Source organism: Eupeodes corollae, chromosome 2, assembly GCF_945859685.1.
Source record: "Eupeodes corollae chromosome 2, idEupCoro1.1, whole genome shotgun sequence".
NCBI classification, from domain to species: domain Eukaryota; kingdom Metazoa; phylum Arthropoda; class Insecta; order Diptera; family Syrphidae; genus Eupeodes; species Eupeodes corollae.
Genome location: NC_079148.1, coordinates 139,533,266 through 139,555,972, shown reverse-complemented (window position 1 = coordinate 139,555,972; position 22,707 = coordinate 139,533,266). Strand labels below are relative to the sequence as shown.

At 31.1% G+C, this 22,707-nt stretch overlaps 2 protein-coding genes across 5 annotated transcripts in view; both read right to left on the bottom strand.

Annotated features, from left to right (window-relative positions):
- The window catches only part of LOC129948585 (collagen alpha-2(IX) chain), a 405,200-nt gene extending 386,633 nt beyond the window's left edge, over positions 1–18,567 (bottom strand). For 2 of the 4 annotated variants that reach the window (XM_056059696.1, XM_056059697.1), the window contains exon 1: positions 17,225–18,563. In XM_056059696.1, the coding sequence (XP_055915671.1) occupies positions 17,225–17,374 (150 nt within the window). In that variant the 5' untranslated portion in view covers positions 17,375–18,563. Of the gene's footprint in view, positions 1–17,224 lie in introns of all 4 variants that reach the window. The other 2 variants (XM_056059695.1, XM_056059694.1) reach the window with 2 other exon arrangements.
- Positions 18,568–18,662: 95 nt separating this feature from the next.
- The window catches only part of LOC129945265 (collagen alpha-1(XV) chain-like), a 5,209-nt gene continuing 1,164 nt past the window's right edge, over positions 18,663–22,707 (bottom strand). The window contains exon 3 of the mRNA XM_056054924.1: positions 18,663–18,701. Coding sequence (XP_055910899.1) covers positions 18,663–18,701 — 39 coding nt within the window. The remainder of the gene's footprint in view (positions 18,702–22,707) is intronic.

Here is a 22,707-nt window from a genome sequence, read left to right as displayed (position 1 = left end):
TCACAGGAAATATTGTTTTCGATATTCCCTAGTTTTTATTTTATAAAAATCAAACAGTCCGTTTCTTTCATACAAAAAATCCGCTCTTGATATCTTTCAAATTTATTTCGTTCATACAATTTATAAAAATTTGAGAAATGCTACTAAAATTGGTTAAACTCTGTTTTCGACTAAAAATTAATTTTACAAAACTAGATTTTCAAACTTTATTATTTATTTTTATAAAAAATATTCTAATTTAAAAATTTTCATAGGCGACAACTTTCGTAAAGCAGGATATTCAAAATGAAACCTCATATTGGAAAATGCTAAATAAGGACGAAGTTGAGAGCAATTGGAAGTACTTTTCTCCACTTTTGAGAATTGAGATCCTTTTTCTTTTTTTTTGTATGGGGTACCACATTCAACAAATGTCATATAAATTATAGGATTTGATTACCACTTGATTACCTTAAATACGATTAACCTTAATTATTATTTTCATGACGTCTTGCTTAAAAAACACACAAATATCACAATATCTCGCATCTTCTCGTTTCCAATAAAAGCCAATAAAAGTAAAGCACACAAATTAACATTATTTTCCTTTTAATTTCCCTCACATCAATGAAGTCTCTACCTAAGCCATTAAGAAATCAAAACATTTTATCTCCCCAATTGCCTATTTAAATGTTGTTATAGGATTTTGAGATTTTCAAAATCAAGTAGTGTCCCATTTTGTTTTCTAGAAACGTAAACACCTATACACCTATCATATAAATATACAACAATTATTATTATTATTTAACGCACCTCTTGAGAATTGCGTGACGTGTTCTTTCGTTTCGTTTATAACTTTTAGTCTTTCTTGTTTAAGTAAGCCTTGTACAGTTAAAATATGACCCATATTGTCACATTTGTTTGAATTAAATTCTCATGTACTTGTGTGCGTATGGTTTTATTCCTATTTTGATTTTTATTGTTTTTTTTTCTTTTTGGCTGGAAATTAAGTCCGTCATCATAATATTGAATTTTTGACAAATGATGTTGTGACCATTATGTCATTTTATTTATATTTTTTCATATTCTTTTATTGACTTTAAGACATGAAAATAAAAAAAAAAAACAAAACCGAAAAATGAACTTAAGTGGAATAATAATAATTGACATTTCAATTCATATTGACACGCAACTTACAAAAGTAGTTGGGGAGGTACTAGAAAAATAATAAATCAAAAAATTGTTTTAATAGCTTTTGTATAACGTTTTGATTATATTGAGTTTTTTTTTGAATATATAAATTGGTCTAGAAACATTTAGTAATATTCAATTCTGAAAGATTAATTATTGTAAGAGGATAATTATTGGAAAATAAGGTTATTTTCTATGTCTGTAAAGTAAACTACAAACTTACAATTAGTTTATGGTTAATTATTTAGATTTGTCATTTGGCTAAAATTGATTTGAAAATTAATTTTGGTATTCAAAACATAGATTTTTTTGTGGAATATAGAAATTATATGATGATTATAATATAACAATACTTTAAGCTTAAATATTTATATAAATCATTTAAACTGCTACTTATTTATTCGACTACTTTTGAAAAATGTTTCAAGCTTTAGAAAGTGTTCTTTTGAGTGGTAGTGATCTTGTTATTTAGACAAAATTTACAAAAACTATTTATAACTTTAATTTGAGATCTTCAAAAGTAAAGGTTTTTTTTAAACTACACAGTTAAAGTATAACTAAATCAAAGTAGCTGCTTTCAGAACTTTTGATTTCTATGTATAAAAAGGGAATGATTTGTAATTTTTTAAAAATATATTTTGGTTAACTATCAAGCTTTTATTCTTTTAAAGAAAACAAGTTTTTTTTGCTAATATTAAGGACATTTATGTGAGCGTTATTAAGTTTCTTTTAATGTTTTTAGTTATTTTTTTATATTTTAAATTTCCTGGTAGAAAAACTTTAATAAATAAAATCATTAAAAAAGTTTGTTTTCCATTCAAAATTTCTTTATTCGTAAATAAGTTGCATCAAAAGTTAATTTTTCCAGTCGTTATCTTCAAAACCTTCCTTTTCCAATTTGAAATACATCTTTTATTTTTCGCCTACCTTAAAGATTTAAAGCCATAGAAAACAAGTTAAGGTTATTATAAAATTTAGCAACTTTTTTTTCGTAAGAATTCAAGTCTTAAATTTCTCGAGCGTTTGTTAGGAAGAGAAATTTCCGAGCTACTTTCGTTTGGTTAAAATATTTCCTATGTTGAAAAAGGGTAATCCGAGTTCACCAGAAAATTATAGAGGCATTTCAGTTCTGAGCTCACTAAGAAAACTGTTTGTGCAAAGGTTGTACGTTAGGCTTGTGAATTGGATTGAAAGAAATAATTTGATAAGTCGATATCAGGCTGGTTTCCGGGCGGGACTTTCAACGATTGATCAAATTTTTACTCTTACGAGCGTTGCGTTGTTAAAACTGCTTTTGATACCATCAACAGAAGAAAACTTTTATTTAAGCTAGCATTTATTGGTCTTTCAAACAAATTTATCGGATTAATGAACAACTTTTATTAAACACGTCTGCAATGCTTTTGAATATTATATTTTTGTCAAAATCTTTTAATACCGAAACAGGTGTTCCACAAGGCTGTATACTAAGTCCGTTGATGTTCGCACTTTTTATCAATGATATTGAAAATAAATTACCGGCAGGCATTAACCATTGCGATTTATCGTTGAAGATGTTGCTCTATGCTGATGACCTGGTGGTGTTTTCTGATAACCAAGTGACATTGCAGCTTCAGATAAATAAACTTAAACAAGACTGCGATTCGTGCGATCTCAATATCAACATTTCTAAATTTAAAATTATGATTTTTAAACCTCAAAACTGTTCAGATAATAATGTACGAAATTGGATATTTGATGGTTCCACTATTGAAATTGTAAGCGAGTATAAATATCTTGGTTTTACTATCACTCATCATTTGAACATCAAAAATCATATTAACCCTAGAAAGATAATCATATTTTTTAGTGCGTGAAAGATAATCATACGTCTTAGAGACGTATGGCACTTATTAAGCGCGTTTAAAGATGACAATTGATTTTTCATCATTATTTTGTATTTTAATTAATTTTATTTGGGTTATTTTAAGTAAAATGAATCAATAATTAAGTACAAAAGAAGTAAAGTTTGAGCAAAATTTATACAAAATCTGAACCACCATTAAAAACAGAACGAACAAAATTCTTTATTTTTTAAAGAAACCTTTGAGTTGACTTTGAGTCTTAATATTTGGTAAATTAGTTCATTGAGGGGTAAGCTAACTATAAAAATAGTTTTAGTAATTTTTGAGAAAAAAAGTTTTTTCCCCATATACTTTTGTTCAGTGCACAAAAGTTTCATAAAAGATAATCATACGTCTCCCAGACGTATAACATAGTCATTACTGGCCCTAATGCATCTTCAGCGTGAATTTTAAGATGCACCATGAAATCTCTGACCTAGTCCTGAGCAAATATAAATAACTAATGAAATACAGCTTATTATTGAAAAGATATAACAATTTTTACCCGCGCCATACGTCCCGCAGACGTAGATTATCTTTCTAGGGTTAAAGACAAACTGGTGCCAGCCAAATCAGCTATAAACTCGATGTGGTCACATTTTCTCCAAGAAGCTTCGTGGACCCTACATCAAAATTTAAGGTTTTTGAGGCTACCGTGAACAGTTGCTTTTGTTACTTGAATCAAGTGAATGGATACCAATTTCTAGAGGATATGGAAGTTATTCAAAGATACTTTTCAAAAGAATCTTCCGACTGCCGCGTATATGTTGAGTCCGGACTTCCGCAAATACATATTAAAAATTTAACGGCCAATGCAGACTATCTTTTTAAAGTTATGCATAGACCTGATAGTAATCTGCTCAGGCAAATCCTGCTTATATCACTCCATTGTGGATATTCCCCTTTAAGAAATTGGCATGCTCTTACCACAGCACATATTTTAGCAATTAATCTAAATACAAACAGCAAAGAAGAATGGAGAAATACCTTTCACAACTGCATTTCGATGGTTGATGAGGAAATGTACAAAAATAATCTCGAAAGGGCTAGGGAATCACTCTCTAGAGCAACCTATAGCCTTTTTATTTGACTTTGGGTGATTATAACTATTTCTGTGAGAACCTTCCTGCTTCTGATATAAGTTTAATATTCAAAATGCGGACTTAAACTCTTGAGCTCAACTACAGGCCACATAGAACTGCTACTAAAACCAAAACGAAGATGTTTACCATTTTTTAGCAGCTTCTCCTATTTTACAAGAAATGCGTAGACTTCATTTTGATAAAAGTTTCTTCTCATCGGATTAATGTTTAGGCCGTTGTGAACGAAAAGTATGGTTGGAAATTGCTGGTACGCTATGTCTCCCATGCAAATAATTACAGAATTTCTTATTTTAGTCTGTTTTGAAGTATTTATTTCAATCAAGAAGAAAAAAGAGGCTGGAATGCGACCCACACTGATAACTTTCCATCCCGTCTGTCGATTTGTTTTGCTTAAAAGTTTGTCTTTTATGTACTCGTATCAATTTATAACAAATTTGCGTACTATTTTCTGTAGATTTTATTTTGTATGAAAAAACAGACTGTTGGATTTTTATATAAAAATTACTAAATATCGAAAACAATATTTTCTGTGAAATAAAATAAGTTTGAAGCCAATATTTCAAATTTTTGAAAAGCTATTTGAGCCGAAAGTAAGTTTTTACCAAGTTTTAGGATTTTTTTTTTTTTTCAGAGTTTTATTTTTTGTAAAAAAAACTTCAATTCGATTTTTTTTTAAATTTACCAAATGTTGAAAATAAAATTTCTTATAAGATATAATTAGTTTGAAGCCAGTATTTAAAATTTTTGAAGAGATATCTGAGTCGAAAATCAATTTTTACCAAATTTTGTTATTTTTTTAGGTTTTTAATTTTTTGTACAAAAACTGTCAATTCGATTTTTCAAAATTTGTCCTAATGTTGAAAACAATATTTCTTATAAGTAAAAATTAGTTAGAAGCTATTATCTCAAATTTTTGAAAAGATATTGGAGTCGAAAATCAATTTTTACCAACTTTTATTAAGTTTTTTTTTAGGTTTTTATTGATTGTAAAAAAACTCTCAATTCTATTTTTCTCAACATTTTTCAGAATGTTGAAAACAATATTTCTTATAAGATTAAATAAGTTTGAAGCCTAAATGTCTAGGTTTTGAAAAGATATTTGAATCGATATTCAATTTTTACCAACTTTGAGTAATTTTTTTTTGATTTTTATTTTTTATAAAAAAAACTGTCAATTCGATTTTTCTCAAAATTTTATCAAATGTCAAAAGCATTATTCTCCGTTGCACAAAATTGTTTTATAGATGAAATCATATTTTAGTCGTAAAATTTTGGAGGTGACAAATTTTTTTTTTAGTTTTTTTGATTTATAAAAAAACGGTTAAATTGATTTTTTTTAAATATACTTCTTTGATATCACGTTACAATACATTATATAGAATTTAATTCAAGTCTCTAGCGTTTTTGGTTCGTAAGATATTTAGGGTTAACCAAAATGTTCACCTTTTTTTCAAACTGCTATGGTAAAAAAACCTCCCACACAATTTTCTGGAGAGTCCTTTCTGCATCTTTCTGCCTTATTATCTGTATAACAAAATTTATTTGAAATCGATATCTCTTCTGGTTCTTGAGCTATGGATGACAAAAAAAAGCGTCGCGAACGTACGGACGTGCGAATGAACGTTCACACGCACGCACAGACATATCTCTAATAATCTTTTATTTCGACTCTAGGGACCTTGAAACGTCGAGAAATGTCAAAATTTTCAATTTGACAAATCGGACCAATTACAGTAACTTCCTATGGGAAGTTAAAAAGGCCTCTTATATGAAAGGAGTACACGTTTTTGTCCCAAAAATACTATAAGAATTTTTTGGTTATTGAAAATGACATTTGAAAATCGTGAGCGTCATAATTATTATTGCTTTCAAAATTATCATAAGAAAAAAGAAACCAAAAATGAACGCAATTGTTTCCATTAATAAAAAGAATTAAGCTGATTTCAAAATTTAAAAACATAGTTTTTGAAACGCATCTACCAAAAGTATACTACAAATAATCATTTTATAAAGCTTGGCCGAGAATCCATTTTTTTTAACAATGTTTATTCAATATTTACTCGTGTTTTTTCTGAAAAGGTTTCAGTCAAATATTAAGTTTTTGAAGTATAGATCATAATAAAAGAGGCTGCATATTTGTATATTTTATTTAGTATACAAATTTTAAACGAAATAGTTTATTCGAAAAAAGGATGAATATAAACAATTTTATAGTGAGAAATATAAAAGTTTGAAACTTAAACGAAAATCCATTTTAAGAAATTGTTTCTTTCAAAAACTGCTATATATTCAAACAGTTTATGGTTGTTCTGTATTTGTTAAAGTTATAATTATTTCAATGTTCCTTTTTTAAATTTTATACAAACTAAACAAACATTTTTGATCTTAATACTTGAATTTTTTTCAAAAGTTGCTGGAAAAATATTTCTTTCCCATTTCTTTAAATTTTAAGTAAATTAACATTTTTTTCAGGTCAAATACTCAATTTCTGTTTAACGTTGTAACAATTAATATTAAATTCAATTGAAGCAATTTTACTAGAAATCTTAATGAAATTCGAAAAAGAGATTTTTCAATAATAATTTTGATATTGAAAATATTTTCTCCAATAAAAGTAAATCTTTATGTCCTTATAAAGGATGAGTGTGTGTGTTTTCATATATTTTAAAGACCTATCAATGATTTTTGTTTAAGAGCAAAATAAATAATAAAAATATCAGAATAAAAATAAGAGTACCTCATTGAATTGCTATAATTTTTTGTTATCAATAAAAATACGATTTTCAAAGGATCCGAATATTTTAAGTATTTTCAAAGGAAATATTATTACTGAACAAAAGTTTTGTTTTTATTAAACTTTACAGATAAAGAGTTTATTTGAAATTATCAAAATAAATAAACCAAATTGAAACTTTTTTAATATTTATATTTTCAATGAATTTCTAAAGAAAATTACATTTTTATGTCTTGAAATAATGCATAAATTATTTTATTTTGAAAATAAAATTGAAATATGTATATTAAATAGGTTATTAATGGTAAACGTTTTATGTTTTTGTGGTTCGAAAGAAAAAGAAATAAAAGGTCAATGATTTGGTTATTCCTAGAAAATTTAACCAATTTGTTCTTGGATTTTTTTTTTGAAAATAGATTCTATTGAAATGATCCTAGATATTTTATTTTCTATGAGTAAAAATAATTGGTTTATTTATAGAAGGTCATAATATCATTTGGGAGGTATTGTTATGTGCAAATAATATGAAACCTTTGTTTTGTATTTAAAGTTAATTGAATATAATGGTGGAGCCTTTTAAAGTACTAAACAAACAATCAATTAATGTGCATATAGATAGATAGATAAATTCTTTATTTTTTTATCACAAAGTTTACAAATTTTTATACTTAAGAATAAGGACATGGCAATACTGCAAATTGTAAGGTATAAAATTTGGTTTAAACTGCAATAAGCGGGTAATCGATAAGGTTTAATATGTGAAACTGTTAGGGTAAGAAAGAGTAAGTTGGAAATATTTAAAGAGGCTGCGCCAGCCCATTGCTCTATTTTAAATTTTAAGAAGTTTTTCCAAGGATATCAAACTTTCCCGAAAATGCAACCGACGAATTTCTTGTTCAAGAATAGGACAAGCAGCCACGAAATGGTAAATATCTTCATTAATTCTTCCGTTACATAGATCACATAGCTGGGGCAAGTCTGGTCGATGAGGTACAAAGTTTAAATTTAAAATTTCAACTCTTGCTCTAAAAATAATACTTATAACCGAAGCTGAAAAATTCATTACTAAAGTAAGAGACTTCCGAGGGCAGTTGGAGGTTTAAATGACTATAAATAGCTCGTGAAGTAGATGAAGATGCTCTGGAAAGATTATCCAGAAACATTTTCCACCTTAGCAATCACATCAGCAAACTGAGCCTGCCAATCGGTCACATTAGTTTCTGATAAGTTCAAACTTGTTTTGTAAGAGTTAGCTAGTTCGTTCCAGTCTTTAAACGGGGAAGCATTCAAATTATAGGGACTATTCCTGACTCTACATATATGGCGTAGTTGGGTGTTGAGTTATGAATAAATAAATTGGGTGGCGCAACAGTCCGTTTGAGAACTAGGGCCCAGTGACTGACAACTCTCAACCATTCCCGTGTGCGAGTACTGTTGTCAGGGATGAAAGGAACCTACAGTTTTAAGCCGAATCCGATCGGCAAATTTATGAAAGCACTTTTCATGACAAGAATTACTCTTGGAAAATTTGTCAATTCCTCGCAAGAGGCAGTACCCGTGAAAAAAACTTTAGGTGGCATAGTCAAGGATCAAAACCACGACCTCTCGCATGATAGTTCAACGCACTAACCATCATGCCACGGGTACTAGTTGGGCAAACGAAATATCCTCTTAAAAAAGTTCCTTTGTACAGTTTCAAAAGCTTCGAAGTGTGCTTATCCGAAGACTTGAACGCCACATGCCATGCATGCATTTACTGTCACGTTTAAAACTTTGTACTTATACGTTAAATCAACATTTCGGTTCCAAAAAAAACTTTGGCCACATTAGATATGTTAAGTGAAAATCTAGCTTCTTTGCTTTTTTCTTTAGAGGGCTTTAGATAGCTTAACCTCATAGCAACCTCAATATGTGTAGGTATTATTTAGAGACCATTTTTCTTCCGCTCGCCTTCTTGATTGTCTCTTTTCAAATATAACAATCTTAGTTTTTTTGGTATTAATTTGCAAGCCCAAGAATGAAAGAATTATCAGCAAGCATAACTAGATCGTCCGCGTACAACAGGACTTTTATTAAAATGTTACCAAATTAACTCCACCCGAAAGAAGATCGCAGACATCATCTATGAACAGGGCAAATAATAATGGCCTGAGGATACAATCTTGAGGAACACCTGAAGTTGTTTCAAATCGATTTGAAAATGTGATACCGTCCCATATCCTTGCATTTGTTAACGAAATAAAACTTGCATACACTTGGACAAATTTTCGTGACAAACCATTCCAAGAGAGTTTGTAAATTTAAGCTTGTCTATTGACTTTATCAAATGCAGCTTTAAAATCAACAAACCAAGTGTATAGTTTCTTTTTCCTATTTATACATTTTTGAGCAATGCTTGAAATGGCAAAGATATGATCCATGGTTGAAAAACCTCGGCGGAAACCGGCTTTAAAGATGCTCAAAAGACTGTTGTCCTCAATCCATTTTGTGAGCCTTTCATATAGGATTGTAGTAAAACTTTTTCTAATTAAATTTAAAATTGAAATACCTCTATAATTTTCTGCAGCGTTAGCATCACCTTTTTTAAAAAATGGAAACAATTACAGATTTCAATTACAATTCATATTTCTTTATATTTCTAGGAAAATATATAATCACAATGATATCCTTTGATAGTAGTTACAAAAGTCCGAAATTAAGATAACATTTGAACTTCTTAAGAATAAATTCACATTAAAAAAACAAACTAATAGACTTTCAGGTTAAAGTCATTTAAATGTTCTTAATTTTAAATAAATAACTCGAATTGTTTATCTTTAACTAATTTTATTTTCAAATACCTATATTCAAGGTGTTTTACTCACCGCCTTTTAAACAGTTTTCTTATGGAAAAGAAAATTCCTATTAATAGAGAAGAAAAGCGATACAAATCTTCAGTAATTATTTTTCTTGAAAATAATTAAGCGTAAAAATTCAGTGACCAAAAACATGGTTTAAATATAAAAACTCAAAATTTATCTTAATACTTTTAACGTAAGTAGAATTATTTAGAATATTTGTAGAGTGTTTGGTTTGTGGTGAAGATTGAATTCTGAGAACAATATTTTAACTATCCAAGGTTAGCTTAGGTTAACGTGGCTGCGGATTGAAAACCCACACACTTAGGCCAAGAGAAAGGCCCATTGTTATACCACATGAATCTTCTTACTAGTCGAACCATTTTGAGCTTTTTATAAAGCAAAGAAGATATTTGATATCCTTTTTAGCTAGTTCACTGGGATTATCAAAACAGTAGTCACCCAGATGAAGTTTGCGTCTGAGTGAAAGAGCAGGGCAAGTGCATAGGAGATGAGAGATTGGTTCCTCTTCTTCTTCGTCCATACAGCTCCTTCAGAAGTCATTTGAGGCTACACCAAGTCGAATTACGTGTTTGCCTATAAGACAGTGTCCCGTAAGGACACCTATTAGGGAGCTAATATGAAGTCTGCTTTGAGATAACATGCTTTGAGATAACAAGTCTTTAGAGCGCTTTAGGTCCAATGAAGGCCATATGAGTTTTGTGGCTGCGCATTAGGGTGACCGCAACTCCCGAAGAAATTTTTTTTTGTCGAATTCGTTACGGGGGAACCCCATAAAATGATCAGCCTTTGCAGATTTTTAGCTAGACAAAATTTCAGCTCGATTCGATAACGCTAAATGCTGCCGACACGTGCTCAAAGTTTCAAAAAACTCTTTTTTCTCTGTTTTGCGAAGTAAACTAGCCCTAGCTCCCAAACAACTGTCCCTATTCTCATTATTTATACAGGGTGTCCCGTAAGTAATGGATAACACTGAAATGCCGCATAGTAGACTTTGTGACCGTCCTGAAAACTGATAAAAAAAGTTCTATCCCAACCACAAGAAAAGTTATATGCATTTTTTTGTTCTTTGCTTTATTTTTTTTCTTACTTTACATTTTTTGAATACCACGACTACAAGTGAATGAGTTCCATCATTTTTTTCAGAAATATTTTACATTACTTGGGCCAACACATAAGTAGAAGAAAATTATTATAACTGTTGGACTTTGCGGTTTCTACGATGTTATCCTAATAATAAATCCAAGTTTTCAACTTCTAGGGCCGAATACATTATTGATAAAAATGTCAAAAAAGTGCAGCTGCCTCCACACGATTTCTTACTTCCTCTAAAGACCTCATCGGCTTGCTGTATATGATTTCCTTAATGCATTCACAATGAAACAAATCAAAAGGATTTAGGTCTGGTGAACGGGGTGGCCATAAAATTGGTCCCAGACGTAATATCCATCTGCCTGGATATGTGGCATTTAAAAATGCCCGTACAGGCACAGCAAACTGTGCTGGACAACCATCATTTTGAAGCCAATGGGATTCCTTTAGTTCTTGAGGCACTTCTTCCAGCAAGGTTGGGAGATCGTCGTTTGGAGGAATTCCAAATAACCTTGGGCAGTTAAAATCAACGGCAACTCAAAGGGTCCAATTATTTTCCCATTGAGAATCCCAGTGCAATAGTTTATTTTGAATTGGTATTGAGACCTGTCGTCCCTCATGATGTTTGGGTTTTGTAGTGCCCAGAAGTGGAGATTATGGAGATTAGTGTAGCCATCTCCTTTAAATGTCGACTCATCGCTCCAAAGAATTTTGTCAAAAAACTGAGGATCTTCTTCAATTTAGACTATCATTCACTTCCTTCCGAAAAACAGCTATGGACTCTAATAAACACTCAATAATCCGGGTGACATGCGTTAGGGTACCTTTCCCTATACAGAGTCACAGCTTCGTTTGCGTTGCACACTCCATAAATGAAATGTATGTTTGCATATTCTTATGCAGAATACAAAATACGCGGCATCGAAAAAGTTCAATCAAAAGTCTTAATTATCAAAAAGCAGGTTCAGGAAAACAGCTATTTAGACCGTTAATTTTTCTGAAGAATGAACAATAAAAACGATATAAGTAAGTGTTCGTCGTTTACTATTAAAAAAAAAACAATTAAAATTAAATTAAAAGACTTTTTGTTTGAAGAAAATAACAAATAAACTAATAGCAACCAACAAAATATTTGATGGGTTTGTTAAAGCCCAATAGAACAGGTAAAATTCAAAACAAGCTAGAAAATGTAACCGTTTTTTGCACTTTTTGACATTTTTATCAATAATGTATTCGGCGCTAGAAGTTGAAAGCTTGGATTTATCATTAGGACAACATCGTAGAAACCGCCAATAACTCAAAAGTCTGCTATGTTCAACGCTTGGTATTATTTTAACGTTTACTGTGCTAATTTTGAAAACTTTTGTTTTACTCTAGTATTGCAGATTTTTACCAATAACTTGCTATTGACTCTAGATATAATAATAAGTAATACCATTTTGAAATCTGCATTAAACGCGCATTTTTTAAAATAGTTGGCCATTCAGTTAATGCATTTTTTTTTATACCAGCTATGATTTAACTTTTTTAAAAACTATTTGTTTTCACATTTTGCATTGAAATTCAATGTTAAATAATTTGTTTCTCTAAGAAGTCCAACAGTTATAATAATTTTCTTCTACTTATGTGTTGGCCCAAGTAATATAAAATATTCCTGAAAAAAATGATGGAACTCATTCACTTGTAGTCGTGGTATTCAAAAAATGTAAAGTAAGAAAAAAAATAAAGCAAAGAACAAAAAAATGCATATAACTTTTCTTGTGGTTGGGATAGAACTTTTTTTATCAGTTTTCAGGACGGTCACAAAGTCTACTATGCGGCATTTCAGGGTTATCCATTACTTACGGGACACCCTGTATAAATAATGAGAATAGGGACAGTTGTTTGGGAGCTAGGGCTAGTTTACTTCGCAAAACAGAGAAAAAAGAGTTTTTTGAAACTTTGAGCACGTGTCGGCAGCATTTAGCGTTATCGAATCGAGCTGAAATTGTGGCTAGCTAAAAATCTGCAAAGACTGATCATTTTATGGGGTTCCCCCGACCCAATTTCGAAAATCGATTTATTGCGGTCACTCTACTGCGCATGTTAGTAAGTTGTGCCACCTAGAATTCGTTATCTCAAAAGCTGTTTCTTTTAGCATAAGTTTACATGTAGCTATCGGTTTACCTATCTTCTCCCTTTCAAGTGAAATAGGTATGACGGTTTCATTTTTAGCAAGTTCATCGGCTCTACAATTATCTGTGATGTCTTTCTGGCCCGGCACCCAACAGAAGTGAATGTTAAATTGCTGCGACATCTCCATAAGAGATGATCGACAATCGAGGGCCGTTAAAGATTTGGTTGAGACACCGTCAAGGGATATGATAGCACCCTGACTGTCAGAGAAGAAGCGGATATCAGGAGTTGATATCACGTTTTCTCTTAGCCAGGAGAGGACCTCTTTGATCGCTAAAATTTCCGCTTGGAAGACGCTACAATGATTAGTCAAGCGGAATGAGGTGCTTAGATTAAGCACCAACTCCCTCATTTGTCTTGGATCCATCTGTATAAAAATGAATACTTTTGTTATCCAGGAGTTTTTTGTCTTCCCATTTATCTCTGGATGGAATGGATACCTAGAAGGTTTTTCCAAATAGGGGTTTAGGAATAGTGTAGTATATGTACTTTGGCATAGAACCAAAGAGGTTCAAAATGATGGAGTGCCCCACATTGTTGTTGGTCCATTGAGATGAGGCGTCGAGTCTTATCGCTGTACTCGCTGCCACTTGTTTACTGAAGATGTCGAGGGGTGTCAGATGGAGGAGAGTGTCTAACGCTGCTGAGGATGTGGTTCTCAATGCTCCACTTATGCAGAGACATGCAGTGCGTTAGACTCTGCTGAGTTTGTCGTAGTATGTGACTTTCTCCAGTGCAGTCCACCATACTGCAACCCCGTACATAAGTATTGGTCGGATGACCGATGTGTGTAGCCAGTAAGTTATGCGAGGTTGAGAACAGCATTTGCTTCCTATAGCTTTCTTTCAAAGGAAAAGAGCTGCTGTAGCTTTTTTAACTCTTTCCTGTATATTGGATTTCCAACTTAATTTTTTGTCCAATATCAGACCAAGGTATTTGGCTTCATTGGTAAAAATTAGTGGTATACCTTTTATTGAAGAAGGTAAAATTACTGAGATCTTGTATTTCCGTGTGAAAAGGACGAGTTCTGTTTTTTGAGGATTAATACTAAGTCCACAGGGATCAACCCATCTAGTGAGCATATTGAGTTCATTTTGGAGCAGGTCTCTCAGTGTATTAGGATGTTCCCCTGTGACGGCGATAGCAACATCGTCGGCATACGCAACCACTCTGTAGCCTTCCCTCTAAAGGGATATTATTAGTTCGTTAACCACTATGTTCCTCAGGAGAGGGGACAGAACACCACTTTGCGGAGTGCCTCTACTGACAGACCTTTTTGTGCAAAAAGCTCCCAAACTAGAGTTGATGATCCTGCTTTTTAGCATTAGATTAATCAACTCACAGATTGAGTATTCGACGTTTAAGGTCGTCAAAGCAGAAGTGATAGCGGATGTGTCAACGTTGTTGAAAGCGCCCTTAATATCCCAGAAGGCCACCATAGTGTATATATAACTATCCAAGAGAAATGTTTGATTTAAAGCGGTTTTTCTTTTTTAAATCAAATTGAAAAGTTTAAACTTTATTTCCCACATAATTATAAGAAAATAAAAATTAAATATATTTTAAAAATAATATACGTTTTCAATCATTTTCGGTTTTGGTTAAATTTTTATGAATATTCTGAGAAATATCATATCGTATGTTTCAAATTCAAATGAAAAATCCTGCTTTAATGAATAATACAAAATTAATCATATTATCATTTCTTTTTTATCGATAATTTATTTTTTTTCGAATTTTAATGAATTTAAAGTGTCTTTTGTGGATTCATAACATTATGGGCTAGTTAACTTTGTTTTATATCAAAACCCAATAAATGTTATTAACTGGTATATAAAATAACATAATATCAATCGAATTAAGTACCCACACAAAATACTGATAGTAAAAATATACAATTTAAATTATTTTCAGTTTTAAGAACATGTTTGAATTAAATAAAAGTAATTTTCTTTACCTTAAAACGGAAGTACAAAAGAAGAGAGTTTTCGACACATACGAGTAAGTTATTATAAAATGCTAAAAAGTGTCAGCAAAATTTATAAACAAATAATTACTTTTCAAGTTTCAGTTTTCCTAAAAAACTAGATGGATTCCAAAATATTTGAAAAAAATATTGTTTAGGTACGGATTTATATTTTTGTTTAAATTTGCTCTTTAGTTAGTTTTTTCGAGCGGGTTACTCAACGCTGGACCATATATTTGCGTTAACAAGTATTGCCAAGAAATGTATTGATAAAAAGAAAAAATTATACGCTTGTTTCGTTGACTTCAAAGCTGCATTTGACAAGGTGAATAGACAAGCATTGTTGTACAAGCTCTCAATGCTTGGAATCTCTTGCAGCTATACTTCAATTTCCTTATCTCGTCGACTGCTTCGGTATGGGATGGATTGCATCTATCAGATTGGTTTGAAACGACAACAGGTGTCCCACAAGGCTGCATTCTAAGACCAATCCTCTTCGCTTTATTTATTGATGATATTTCCGATGTTCTTCCAGGAGGAATATCTTTTGCCGACATACAAGTAAAAGTCTTACTCTATGCTGATGACCTAGTATTGCTGGCTGAAAAACCTTTCACTCTACAGCTGCAAATAAACTGGTTAAATACATTCTGCGAGAAATGAGGGCTAAGGTGATGATCTTTGAGACTCGTCAAAGAAGAAGGCTTCCCGAAGAGAATTGGCAACTAAATAATATTGCTATTGAAGTGGTGCAGGAATTTAAGTATCTGGGAGTTTTAATCACACACAACCTTAACTTCGCAAAGCATGTTAAGAATAAAAGTAATGAGGCTAAATTAGCTTTGAGCATAATGTGGCCCAAGTTCTTTGCGAACCAAGAAATTGATCTGTTGTCAAAATGCCGTGTGTTTCGCGCGACCGTGAATACATGCATGTGCTATGGTTTCCCGGTTTTCGGACATACTTATATAGAGGCGTTCGAAGCAGTACAAAGATATTTCTTCAAGCGCAGTTGTTGCAGTTCAAGCACCAAAATTTTTGTTGATATCTTTTGTGTTTCAAATCACTTTAAAATTGAAAACGAATAAATATATTTGTGTTTCATATCATTTCAAAATTGGTATCTTTTTGTGTTTCAAATCATATTAAAATTAAATTAAATTTCTCAATTGAATTGTGTAAATCTAATTTTAGTTACTTTATGCTTTTTTGAATTTGTATACTACATAAAAAAAAAAAAAACTTGTTACTTTTATTTATTTTATTTCATTTTTATTCTTTATAACACTAAATGAAATGTCATAACAGGCAGACGGCAGAATAAGCCATGTCATTATTCTTAAGAAAAGAAATATAGTTAGTAAAAAAATAAAAAAAAGGTTTGGGTAAGAAATATGGTTTTTAAAAATCACCAAACAAGTGACCTTTAAATTTCTTTTATCAGTATAAAAAACCTTCAACATTTTTGTCGAATCCTACTTTTTTAATAGTAAATCAAAAAATGAATAATTGAAAACCTAACTATCTCACCTCAAAAAAAAAAGAACTTATTTAAGCCAATAAATTTTTACAAGTAATTATTTGTTCAATTATCACTTTTAAGGCAATTACCAAAAAAAGGCCCAAAGTCCTCATCTTACACTTATTCAAATGCAAAATAAAATCTTTTTTGTTTAGTGTTGGTAAATTATTAATTTAATCCTTCTAGGAAAGGAAAATGTTATAAATTTATTCACTCTTAACACGGCTTGAAAACTCAATTTTCATACACCATTACCTTTTTTGATTGACAATTTACACCTTTATATTGTTTCAAAAACCTTCAAACCTCCGAGCGATTAAAGATAACAATTAAAACTTATAATCATAATTTATCCCTTAGACTCCAAAGAACAAGAACAAAATCTCAATTACTTTCAATCAAACCTTTATAATTCCATCTATATTTATACATATAGCCAGGACTTGACTATACGAGCATTAGAATTAAGAAGAAGAAAAAAAAATTATCCTTCTATTAGGCACTTTAGGTACTTTTCTTATAACACAAAGTCGTTTGTATATACTTCACAAAGCCAATTGAATTATTCTCATTAAATTTTATTTACTCCTTACAGCCTGGATTTACTAAGTACCTATATACTCCTTCGTTGTACAACACAATTCCGTCAGGAAAATGAAAAAAAAAATAAAGGAATCTCGGAAAATTCGAACAAAGAAAAAACAAATTAGGAATAACCTACCTGTATCCTAGCAGCAACTCTCTCGCCGTGATAACGTTGTTGTACGAACCATCCTTTTGTTGAACCGGTCACTAATACAATACCAAGAAGGAAGAAACTTATCAGAGCTGTGATAACAGCTTTCGCCCGACCCGATATTACCATCGCCATTATAAAGGAACTTTAGATTTTTTCTTATTTTTCTTCTTCTATAAGAGATTTTTATTTACTACTTTTATTCCTTATTTTTTCAAGGATATTTTTTTAACTTTTTTTCTACTTAATGGAAAAAACACACACATACACACTCAACACTCTACTATGGCAGGTAATAATAATAAGAAATTTACTATAAATCGAATAGTAAAACGAAATCGGAAAATCAGGACAACACTTGAGGTGAGATTATAATTTGCTGAAGAATTACACACAAATTACAACACATTCATTTATATACTTTTTTATATTTGTATGCACTCAAGGACGAGAATTTTTTTCATCTGTTTTTTGTTATTTTTTCTTTATTCAAATTTTACATCCAGACACGACAATTTCCAGATATAAATAGATTAATTTTTATGTAGATAAAATAACCACCGAAGACGACAGGAAAAAGGACTCCCGAGTGTCCTTGTTGGTTCCTTATAATAAAGTCATTAACGAACGAGATAAAAACAAACAAATTGATTAGGGTCAGTTGGAAAGATAATTAGAATCCGTTTGATCGATATGTTGTTTGCACAGTATAAAAAGGATATGATAATTTGATCGGAATCCTTTTATGCTTGATATGAATATTTTAATTTATTTTTCTGTATGTTTGTTTCGATATGGTTTCTTGGTTTTCTAGTTTTTTTTTTCGTTTCGAACGAAAAAATAATCACGACCGACTTTAACCCGGAACAAAAGCAGGAATTTAAACACCCAACCCGTTTGTAAGTTGGATGGTTAATATTTCATGTATGTACAGTTAAGAAAGGGATTATAAAAAACAAAAGCCTTTTTCAGACTTGGATATGATGGAGATGGTGTGTTGGAGAGGAGGTTATGAATATGCTTTGTTTTGGTATTTTATTTTTGTTTGGTTTGACGTAAAATTGGATTAACCCGGAGCAGTGATTTACTATGTTTTCCCTTAAGTCACTCGAACCCTTTACGAGATAAGTTGGACTTTTCCGTGGTCTTACGTTTCACTTTGTATATTTTCTTTTTAAATTTTAACTTTCACTTAGAATTAATATCACAATTTCTTTCTTAATTAATTTATAATATATTTATTTTTTATTTTTTTTCTCAACAAATAATTGACTATATAGAATTAATAATATAATTAATTATTTAAATTTAACATTAAATATAGATTTTTATTTTTGTATGTATTGTTTTACAAAGTAAGTAACAATAAGAAATTGACGAAAAATAATTAAATCTTTGAATTATAGTAAATATATAAATTTATTTAAACAAAACGTTTCGTATTCATCACAGGATTTTTAGTCTGTAATTATATGTTTATTAATTTTTAAATATATAAATTTAATCTATTAATTTTTATGTTAATACAATTTGCCTAAACAGATGGTTAAAATAAATTTTTATTTCAAATTTACACGAAGACGTCGAAGTTCTTATAACTCTGCGGTGACGGTATTAAGGACGTTGATTATGATGTAGACGACCGAGACGATGAAGACGACAAACCAAAGCGACGACGGCGACAACGAACGTTATGCAGATGGCAGGTGTTATCGATGATTAGGTTAAGTAGGGGCATGACACTGTGGCGTATGTGGAATTTATTTTATATGGCCACTTTTTAATACGAATAAACACGCGACACAGTTAGTCCTGTATAAATTGACTTTGTTATGTTCCTTATACCCCGACGAAAGGACGAAGACGACAACGACAACGACGAAGACGAAGACTAAGACGACGCTCGTCAAATACAATAAGAAAATGCAAAAAACCGCCTCGAAGATAATACAACGTAAATGAAACGAACGTGGCTGTAACGATGTTTTGCTCTGTTTGACAAGGACACGCTGAAGGATGTGTCTTTAACAGAAAAGCAAGGATATTGTGTGTGTTTTTGCGTTTGCTTGTACTTAGGGGATATGTGTTTTACAATTTGTTTATCCTTTTTGCGATTTAATTTAATTTACATATGCATGTTGTTCACCATAAAAAAGTACCCGCCGTCGAGCTTACACAAAAAATAATGGTTCAACACAACCATACAATATATCCCAGATCCACACCCCTTTAAAATTCATTTTGTGGCTTTAATGATATGCAAAAACTCTCCACATGTGTATCAATAGATTTATCTGATTAATTCTCCATGTGGCATATAATTATTTACTCCCGATTAAATTGCATACGACTATTAATGCAAAACAAAAAGGCAAGTAGTTGCAAAAAAATGCAATACGAACAACAAAAAAAAACGAGAGAAAAAAAATTGTAAATCGTCCTTTTTTTGGGATTTTTTTTTAATTAACACGAATCCTCATCAATTGTGCGATTTTAATCCAACCACACGCTTCTCTTGTCTTCTTTTGCCTGGTTTTTATTTTTTTTATGTTTTTGGTTTCGTCCTGGACGCTCTAGCCGTATTGAAAGCGTAGACAATAAAACACACTGACAATTATATATCGACAATGATGTTTGCAAGGATTAATCCACATGTTGTTGTTAGCCATTCAATCGGTGATAAATGTGACTTTAACGCGGGTATTTTCGGTTTTATCCTTTTTTATCATGGGTAATTTTAACTGGCTTAGCATTTTGATAGAATTTCCGTTTTTAATTTTGCTTTTAATTGAGCTTAAATGTGTATATAGCAGAGATATCCTTTGAGGTCCTTATGGGAATTTTTTTTATATTTTGTGTGTATTTAAAAATTCGTATCGAGATTTATTTTAGAGAGACGCGTTTGGGCTTTTTCAGCACATCTTTACCGGTTGTGTTACGATTCCAGACTGAGGTAATCGCACTCGAAAGTTTCCACTATAAGAATTTTCCTTTGGATCTTTTTTTCCTCAATGGTATGTGATTTTCTTGTTTATTCTTTTTTTTTTAATGCTGTGCCTTTTGGTTCTGTTGGTTGGGCCTGTTGGGGGTGGTTAGAGAGAACTCTTCAACGCATTACGAGAATTGGGTGGATGGAAAATTCAGTTAGTAGGATTGTGCTTACAAATGGCAAACAACAAACGATTTAAGCGCTCTCTTTTCTTCATGAATATGGAATGGTGGTAAATTTGTGAACTAAAATGTGCTGACAAAAAGGTTTTTTGACTCTGGAAAAATTTCTCTTGAGTAGAATTTAGCTAAAATTTATATTTCTCTTTGAGAGTGGTTCTGGATTTTCCCGTTGGTTGGAAAAGTGGCGCTCTTGTCGATTGGAAGGTTTTTTGAAAGCGCAGGATTTTCTCTTAAAGCTTTTTATTGAAAAGCTTTGAAAGTTCAGTTTGTTTTTGTTAAGAGAGACACATGATTAAGCGAGAGAGAGAGAAGAAGAGAGAAAGAACAATTTTCTTTTTTCATGTAAGGTTTAACTTTATAACTTGATATTTCTTTCCCTGGAAGCAAAATAAATAGAAAGTCTAGACAAATGAGTTCAATTTAAATTAAATTGTTGGGTGTACTTTATAAAGAGGGAGAGGGTTTTTATTCTTATGATAGAAGATCCAGATTTTGTTCTGTTCTTTTTTTTTGTTTTGCTTCTTTTTTGGTCTTCTTGTGTAAACCTCTATTAAAGCGGCTTAAATTTGAAAAAGTACACAAAGTTTATGTAATGTGTGGGGTTTGAGAGAAGTCTATTAACCCTAATCATTACGATGATTATTATAAACAGCAGTTGGGAAGATTTTTGAAAGGTAATTTAACTTTCTTTGAAATTCTGTTTAGCTGAAGGGTTAGGGTAGGGTGAGGTAGGTTAATATTCTGGTTTTACACTTACAATTTTTGGACTCAAAGTTCTCATTAGATGAAGATGAAGACTCAGAAGTGAAAAAGCAATGAAGTGACCAATATCACATAAATATAAGTCCATTCTTATTAGCTTTTGTTAGTGATTTTTCTCCAAAAGTATCAATGTTAACTGCGTCTTCTTGAAGATGACATATTACTTGGTATTTCTTAAATTACCCTTCTAACAGGTTCATTTTTCCTACGTCATTACTTTCAAGACGTTAACACATATTGAAGATATATTTCAGTCAAAAATGCCGTAGTTCATTTAATTATTATGAATAAGGTAAAAACAGTTCACATTTTTCTTTTTATTTGTGTCAAACAAGAAACTCTCTTTGACATCACATGTACAAGCTTTGAGCAGAAATAGTTTTAACCGAACCTTCACTAAAAAAAATTAAATGCAACCTGAATTGATCTTCATTTTAGTCTCTGACATTTTCTTAACACTTTAAATTAATATTCAAATAGTTGTTTAAAGTACACAGATATTTCGGATAATCAGGGTTCCAATACAGATCGGAGATTCGAATTATCCGGATAGATATAGATAGATAGAAAATTCATGTTGAGACCTAACAATCATTAAGCTTCCTAGTATTCTCTTCGTCTTTTTAGTTTTAAAAAGTACTTTCAAGTGTTAACCGGATTTGCAATACAGATCAAATATTCGAATTATCCAGATAGATATCGGTTACGGATAATCCTGTAGAGATGATTGTTGAATGTCTACCGGATTATCCCAAACCTATTTTACTGTACAATATTCTCTTAACATTTTTAACCAATTTTAAAAAGTACTTTCAAGTATCCGGATATTCCGGATAAGCGGTTTTACACTTACTCGAACAATGCGAAAAGTTATAACTATCTAACAATTGGTAAGAGATTGAACAACATACGAATATCCAGTTGTTAGATATTGTCTGGTTATTATGTTTATCCGGATATCCGAATTATTTGAAGATTCGAAGAATTTTTGTATTGATATTTTATTGATTGTAAAATTTATTTTTTTTGTGTGTTTCGTTTCGAATACAAGAACATTTTTTTTTATTTTATTACTTTAAAACGAAGTTTAGTAATTTGTATTTGATAAATTAAAGCTCTACCATTTCTGGCTAAGCACAGTACTAGAACCTCATTCCATTTAAACATGACAGAAAGGTAGGAAAAACAAAACTTTAAATTGTAAGATTCAAACAAAAAAGAAAAAAGTCTTAGGAATACTAATTGATTTCTTCTACTTTTATCGATCAGAGTTCGGACGCACCTTACTTGATTTACCTTTTTTCAGTGACCTGAAACCCAATGTTAGAATTCAAAGAGAGAGTGCTGCATTATTGCAACATTACTTACTACAAAATTTCGAAGATTACTTTCACCTCATACGATTTCGTGTTGGAAATTTTCAAATCAAATGAAATTCACTTTTTCATAAAGCAATTTCTAATTCAATTAAGATAATTGAATCCCTTGTTCGAAAGTACTCATTGAAAAAGCAAAAAGAGAAAAATCCGCCTTCT